This window comes from Hippocampus bargibanti, linkage group LG07 (assembly GCF_051943395.1).
Source record: "Hippocampus bargibanti isolate YZ-2025 linkage group LG07, ASM5194339v1, whole genome shotgun sequence".
Classification (NCBI taxonomy): Eukaryota; Metazoa; Chordata; class Actinopteri; order Syngnathiformes; family Syngnathidae; genus Hippocampus; species Hippocampus bargibanti.
In genome coordinates this window covers 19,854,601-19,862,699 of record NC_142740.1, presented here as the reverse complement: position 1 = coordinate 19,862,699, position 8,099 = coordinate 19,854,601, and the positions used below count along the sequence as shown (strand labels likewise).

Genomic DNA, 8,099 nt, shown 5'->3' with positions numbered 1-8,099 from the left:
GACATTTTTATTGCATTATTGTGCAATTGACAAGATAATGATGTATTTTTTTAATCTATCATCAAATATGACACGATGTGACTGGCTTCCAATTTAGGTATGTATTTGTTTATCATTTACCAAAAAAAGCACACACAAAAAACATCAGGTGACATGTGACAGTAGGAATAAAACCTTTCAATTTGAGGTACTGTATGACTCAATAGATGTTTGTTGAAAATTAATTTTGGACTTTGATATATTTTCACTTGCTAATTATTAATGTCAGTTCTCTCCAAAATGTAATAAGTTAATGAATAATCTGCCTTGTACCATAAATTTGTGGAGTTTTGTGTCTTTTCGGTTACAAGGTGTGATATTAGTCACAAACTCATAACACATTTAGAAAGGCTTTATAATAATAATAATAATCCATTTCATTTTTAAGCACCTTTCAAAACTCTCAAGGACACTTTGCAGTCACAGGAATTTTCTTTCTGCGGGTGAGCGGCGGCAGCCACACGCGCCAGCGTTCACTCAACTCCACTTTTGATGCGGAACTTGATGTGGTTTGTTTCTTTCCACTGGTGACCTCTCCAGGAGGCTCTTAACCAAAGAATTGGCTACAATATATACGCTGTCATGAATGCCTTGAGATAAGCACTTCAAGACGGAAAGGCTCCATTAGCAGTGAAGTGGAAACAAGCAGTTTAACAACCATTTAACTCTCTTGAAAACGTGCCATTTGTTTATTTACCTCTTTTGTTTTATGATGGCTCGACATCACAATGAGTGGCAATGGAAAAGACACAAAACAAGGAGATAAAGGCATTAGCGGGTAGATAAGGACTTTGCATTTTTCTTTTATGGTGGGGAGCTTTATTTACGTTCATTAATGTACATACTGTATTAAAGTATTCCCGCTATCGCATTTCACCCGCCATGGTCCTGCTATATAAAGACATTTTGTGCCACACATTCCCTTTTTTATCGTGGAAATGCGCAATACTCGGAAAATTTAGTTTTAGTGATATTTTTACATGGATTTTCACAGGGCACAGTTGTACTGTGACTTATGAGTCCCAACTCTCAACTTGTGACAACTCATGCTATTTTTGTGGAACATGGTTTGCAATTGTTATTAAATTCAAAATGTTACACCAAATCACTTAAAATGGAATAGACCACAAAGAATCAACATCATGCATCTGGTTTGCACACAATAATGAACTCACGTGTCAACGATTAAGTATAGTTACATTATTAAACAGCTAAAGGCTTCTTTAAATGAAGATCATAAATAATATCAGCCAACATATAGCCTAACTTTAACAAAAAATGGAAGCAGAAAAACACTATAGATTAATTTAACAGAACACTCACATTACGAACAGCAGATGGGTGGGATCATTTCTACTACCTTTGTGCCATGTGCCATCGCTTGATTACTGTATTTTGTTCAGTTTTGTTTTCTGTTTGTGGCCATCCAAGTTTTCAATTAAGCTGCTGTTTCAATTAAGTTACGTGTGTGTGTGCGTGTGCGTGTGTGTGTGTGTGTGTGTGTGTGTGTGTGTGTGTGTGTGTGTGTGTGTGTGTGTGCGTGTGTGCGTGTGTGTGTGTGCGCGTGCGTGTGTGCGTGCGTGCGCGCACAGAATAGATAATTAGAGCAAATTGGAGCACCAGCAAGCAACTACAATAGGCCAAAACATATCTTTTTTTTGTTTAGTGATTAATATATTTTGGGCACGGAAAGGAGGATATCGATATTGATCTGCTGCAAGTACCAGTAATTGTGGTCAAGAAATCATTCACTTTACCTTTTCTGTAGACTTTGCCGAGCCGCTCATGCTGCCGTTCATGTTGGGTCCGGGCCCCTCCAGCATCACAGACAGTCCCATGGGGGCCACCCCGCTGGAGAACTCGCCGCCCGAGGAGAGTATAGCCATCCTCACTTCAATGGGATTCCCTCGATCTCACACCATCCGGGCACTCAAAGCCATGGTCAGTCAGGCTTTCACTCTCTGGTCATAACACAGACTGACAAATGCATTCAAAGTACTGTATTATCAAATGTGGAAGTGTTGCTCTTGGACCATCCTGGGACTTATTGTTGTTAAGGAGCAATGTTGAAGTGAGTTGAGGAGCTTTATCTAGTTCTTTGCTGCCATCTCGTGGCTTCAATGGGGATAGTGAACATTTTAGGAGGTAGACAATTACATACTCACGGAAAATACTCATTTCCCATCCCAACGCTGTGTAGCTCTACTGAGCTCATGCCATTGCTAGTGATTGCTTTTGGCAGAATATCAAAATCATTTCAAATGGGTTTCAAAATACATCCATCCATTCACATTCAACACTGCTTATCCCAGCTGACTTTGGGCGGAAGACAGACTACACCCCAAACTGGTCGCCAGTCAGTCGCAGGATTTACATATATAGAGACGGCCACTCACATGCTCACCGACACTGAGTGGAAACCGATTCCCTACTGCCCACTCCTAAGCCGCTAATTCATCAGCGACTTTGAAAAGACAATGCACATGTGTTTTCAGAGGCTGCTGGTGAAATGGGCAAAACATATAAGCTAATTTCAGCACGACAATAAATAGCATGGTACCTTTCAGGGTTCGACTTTGGAGGTTTCACTTCAATAATTGCAGCGGGTTGTTATTAAAATATGGAACTAGAGCCAAAGCGTCCTTGTTTGTCATCTCGTGCTTGCAGTATGAGCGCACAAATAAACACATATTGCCTTTAATTAATGTGAAACTGGTGGAGGGCTCTCACCACTCAGGTTATTATTAGCTCAAAGTAAGGAGGAGGTACGACTTATTTATATTTTTTTTCTTCCTGCTCAACTTTACTGACCCAACTAAGCCATATTATAGTTCTTTCCTCATGCGTGATGTGGATGCAGATTCTGCAGGAATTACGCATTTAATTTGGATCACCTAAAAACATTATCGGAAGGTGCAGAAGCGGCATTTGACATGTGACACCGCAAAAATATTTGTGAGGCAATAAGTAAAGGGGGACAATGGAAGGGAGAAAAAAACACTTGAATCACATTAATATGCGTAATGCGGCGGAAAAAACTTTGAATGTCTGGCAAAGTTAATAATTATTATTGTGGTTATTGTTTGCATTGGTGAGAACACACTACATTATAGAGCTTGAGAATATTATTGAGTGAAAATACTAGCAAAGGACGGCTCGTAGTCCAGTGATTAGTGCCTCGAGCTCACAGTGCAGAGGTCATAGGTTCAATCTCACCTCCCTTTGTGTAGTTTGCATGCAAGGTGTCCCCCACCTCCACACCAAAGAAGACTGGGATAGGCTCAAACAACACCAGACGCCCTAGTGAGGACAAAGTGGATTGGAAAATGGATGGATGGATGGAATACATGAATGATAGTAGATCGCATTGATGAGGTCTAAGGCACCATTACCAGTTTCTGGATTTGCATCTCAGATTTCCCGTGTGGCCTTTACAACTTTTGTTTTGGATCCCGTTATGTTGTACAAGCGTACTTTGTGTTCTACCAATTCCATAAAACCAAAGTCATATCTAGAGATTCTGCGTTTTTTTGGCTTTTCAATGTGAAGAACAACAACCTTGAGAGAGCACTCGACTGGATCTTCACCCACCCGGAGGAAGAGGAGGAGGAGGAGAGCAACGCCGTTTCCAACATAGCAGACACGGAGCCTAATGACAATGCTCTCTTCAACGGCAACTCGCACAGTGATTCCACATTGTCCCCAGACGGGGAAACGTCGGGACCGCGCATCAAAGACGGACCGGGACGTGAGTCAATGACTTTCTTTTGTCTGCAGGTTTTAGTTGCCGTTCATTTTGTATGAATGGAAGGACGACAAAGGAATATTTTAATATCTTTTTATTATTTGAAAAGACAATCTCTGAGCATAACCAAGACATGATGTGCTCCCTCAGAGCCAACTCATTGGACCTTAACATTCATATTACGTCGCTTATACCAACTGAACTAATAGGAGTCTTAGTGTGTGTCTATTTTCATGTTATATGTGTATAGATATTAACTCATTCACTGCCAGACGATGTGCAATAATGTGTCCACCCCAATGCCAGGATTTTTGTTATTTTCACTCAACCTACGCAATATGGAGTTTTAGTACTATATAAACTATCAATTCAGTGTAAGAAACCTTAGACTCTCTTCTTTCATCAAAAAATATTTAATTCCTAAATTACATGGGTCTGGAGTTATCTGAGCTTGAAATGGGTGTGACTGTAGAAAATACAATACATTTTGATTTATATTGCGCTTTAACAACAGTCGAAGCTGTAGACAAGCGCGAACATGGACAAAAGGCAAATGCTGGAACCTCGTGGAAGGGAAAAAAACCTTGCCAGAGGTCTGACCAGCGTTTTATCGGCACCCGGCAAGAAAAAGCAAAACCCGAACAAATTCGGGAATGGCGCTGAACGGCATGCTTTTCAAAAAATACCCGAATACATTTGGGAATGGCAGTGAATGAGTTAAGATCCAGCCACCATTGTCACACTCATTGTCATTGGAGTTATGAATGCCACATCTGCAAATACAATATGTATAAATAACAATAAACAATAAAATGTCAATATGTAATACTGCATTTCAACTGCATGATAACATTAGATAATTTTTTCATTCCAGTTGTTTGAGCCGAGGGCTTTGTAAAGTCAGTGTTATAGCTTAGAAATGATGTGCTCTATTCAAATGTATTCATGTTGATTGCCTTTTTTGTAAACCGTTTCTTGTCATTTCTTGTCTCAGGTTATGAGCTCTTTGCTTTTATTAGTCACATGGGAGCATCCACAATGTCTGGACATTATGTTTGTCACATTAAAAAAGAAGGCAGGTGAGTTGACAAGACAATACAGTACATTCTCTCAAATGTACTTGTATTTATTCATCATTATTTGTGTATTTTGTTTTATAACCTTTATACCCACCTCTCACCCACAAGACACCACTGTGTTTGTTTGTGAACTTCCATGCCAAGAATAAAAGTTCTTAAACAATTAAACAATGCCTATTATGATGACATGCGTCTGTCTTTCTACAGGTGGGTGATCTACAACGACCATAAAGTCTGCTTGTCAGAGAGGCCTCCAAAAGACTTGGGCTACATCTACTTTTACCATCGACTGTCAAGCAGTTAAACCTACCCTTCCCCACCCACACTGAACCAATGAACCACCATCATCTACTTGGGAGAATGGCCCACAACAGGTAGCCACAGTCTCAGTGGTAACCATGGAAATGTCACCTCATATCATCTACCTGCCTTAACCAGTCGGTGAGAAGCAACTCTGTTCACAAAGGGAAAGTGATGCGCTCGTTTTGTGCTTTGTTTTGTGGACTTGAATGTGCTTGTTGTCTATCATCAGTCCAGTGGGACTGTGTCATCTCTGCTGTGCTCTGCCCACAAAGTAATGCAACATCATATCCCACTGGTAACTCTTAGATGCCTTCAGATGGACTGCCTGTATTTTCCAAAAGGTACATTTTGTAGATGTACGGTATTGTAATAAGACAGTACTTTAGATTACATAACATTTATTACTCTCAAAATGGAGAAATTCACAATTCACAGTAACAAAGCTATTTAATGACAACTTGCAATTTGTTCATTTCACTTTATTTCTGATATGAAGAACCTCCCCTCCTCCACTCATCCACGAACTCCATCTTTGAGATTTAGAAGTATTTTGACATTGAGCAAATAATACTACTATTTTTTGGGGGGTGGCTCCGAAACCCCTCAATCCTATCCAATTGAATGTGCTCGTTTGTCACATTTAACTCATTCACTGCCAGATGATGTGCACTTTGCTGCTGTGAAATGTAAATTTCTCCACTGCGAGACTAATAAAGGCAAATCCAAATCCAAATAAATGTGTCCACTCCAATGCCAGGGTTTTTGTCATTGTCACTCGAATTCCAGGACCCACAGAATATTGCATTTTAGGACTACATGAACATTCAATGCAGCGTAAGAAACCTTAGCCTCTCTTCTTTCATCAAAAAAAGAGTTAATTACTTTATTATATGGGTCAGGAACTATATTAGCGTGAAATAAGGGCGGTTGTTCAAAATACAATGCAATACATACATGGTTTATATAGCGCTTTAACAACAGCTGAAGCTGGAATAAAGCACTTTGTCATCAAATGCCTGCAGAGAAGAAACGGCATCTGTAAAGCTCAATTTTAAAGAGAATGGCATAATTTTTCCCATACCGCCTTTTTCCAGATCAAGGAATGGTGACTCAAAGTCGTCTTTGGCGTTAATAATCAATAAAAGCCATCAGACATCAGCCAAAAGACATCAGTCTGCATAAAAGGGAAGGGCTTTCTCTTGCGCTATCGTCACCTGTTTAACTGGAATGTAGTGTGGATTTAAAATAAATTACCCTTCCACTACGCTGCAGTTGAGCAAACATTAGGTTAAATACAGTACGTCGTCTCATCCTTAAAGGACAACCGACGTTTCAAGTTGTGTCCATAATTTGTAAAATGGCTTCAAATGAATTCTACTGAGCGTATTTTACAAAGATTCCACTGCATATAGCTATATTTTACGTTGTAAGACTCGCGCTGAATATTCTGGAAGTCTTGTTTTTGAGTTGGTGACGAGTCGTCACCCTACGTCACTGAAGGAACGCCCCTGACCGAAAAAAGGACACATTGTAGCAGTCCTTCCACTACGTCAATGCATTTTGCTGTACTTGTTTGGTCTGAAAACTTCGTATTGCACCAAAAAGAGGCAGAAGAGGGCGACAAAACTCCGTGTAAGGAATTAATCAGCCTGTGGAAACGGGCTGATTAATTCCTTACACGGAGCTTTGTCGCCATTTTCTGCCTCTTTTTTTAGTGCTACATTTTCCCCCCCATTGCCTCAAAATGGCACGAAATAAATTCTTTAAACGATTGCAAACATGAATGCTTTCCTTTTCAGAACTATTTGAATCATATTCATAACTGGATGAGTAACAAGAAAGCATATTCTCCGAATCTGAAGCCATTGTTTTGATATTCCAGCAAGGCAAGACGTCTTGGGGTGACGTCACGAACAAGGGGGCGGGACATTCTGAAACTGGCGACTTCCGGGTTCATTTTTTGGACACTTTAAATCATTTTTATTGGTGTTTTGCATTTGACTAAAATTATTTGTATATTATATTTTAGATGCTATAAAACGTTTTTCTGATGTCAGTTAGGAAACAAAAAAGTAATGTCGGTTGTCCTTTAAGGGGGGTTGATTTTAACCTCTGCTTGTAATTCAAGACTTGAGAAATCGACACCTACATATCACAACTGGTTTTATAGTATCTCAGGTTTCTGACGTGTCACTCGAGCGTCGGTGTAATATTGTCAGTAGCGATTCCTTTCAACAGCGACGTGCCTACAACGTCCTCGAGAAAGTTTAAATGCAGTATATCTCATCAGAAGCCACTCCCCCCACCCCTGCCTTGAAGGCATGATCAAACATATAATAATAACTAATAATATAATATAATAATATAATAATGACTAATAAAGGCATATCCATATCTATGCATACCTTGGCCGGCCGGGCATTGTGTTGCCATCCACCACATCAAATGAATGATTGTCATGTGATCAGCAGACGTCTTCTTCCCGGCATCGATTGATGAATGTATTCTAATCCCCCGTTGGCGTGTAGTATTCAGTTAATCTCCAAGCACCGATCATGTTCTCACGCGTGTATGTTCCGTCTGAGCTTTCCCTTCCAGCTATTGTTCAAGATAGGCTTCAGTTCGTCTCCACTGTTAGCACGTGCACTATATGTTGACGTTTCAGTTATTTGGATTGTAAGTTTCTATTTGGCCGGGTTTTCTTTTTATGTAACTACATGCTCAAGTGGTTCTTTTTTGCCTTTTTTGGGAAGCAGATTTGTGCCCATTCTTTTAGTTTTGCTCAAGAGATTGTTTTACGTTGACTTTTGAAATGTTTGCATTTATCCGGATGTGGCTTGGCCGTATGTGAATAGAATCATGACAGGATGCTGAATGGCATCGTTTACTTGCCATGTTTGAGTAATTTAATAAACAACACTTTGTCCACTCTT

At 39.9% G+C, this 8,099-nt stretch overlaps 1 protein-coding gene across 4 annotated transcripts in view; it reads left to right on the top strand.

Moving 5' to 3' along the window:
* usp13 (ubiquitin specific peptidase 13) overlaps positions 1-8,099 on the top strand; it is a 36,397-nt gene extending 28,298 nt beyond the window's left edge. For all 4 annotated transcript variants that reach the window (XM_088999965.1, XM_088999963.1, XM_088999962.1 and 1 more), the window contains 4 exons: positions 1,808-1,980; positions 3,589-3,787; positions 4,779-4,863; positions 5,071-8,099. In XM_088999965.1, the coding sequence (XP_088856091.1) occupies positions 1,808-1,980; positions 3,589-3,787; positions 4,779-4,863; positions 5,071-5,167 (554 nt within the window). In that variant the 3' untranslated portion in view covers positions 5,168-8,099. The remainder of the gene's footprint in view (positions 1-1,807; positions 1,981-3,588; positions 3,788-4,778; positions 4,864-5,070) is intronic.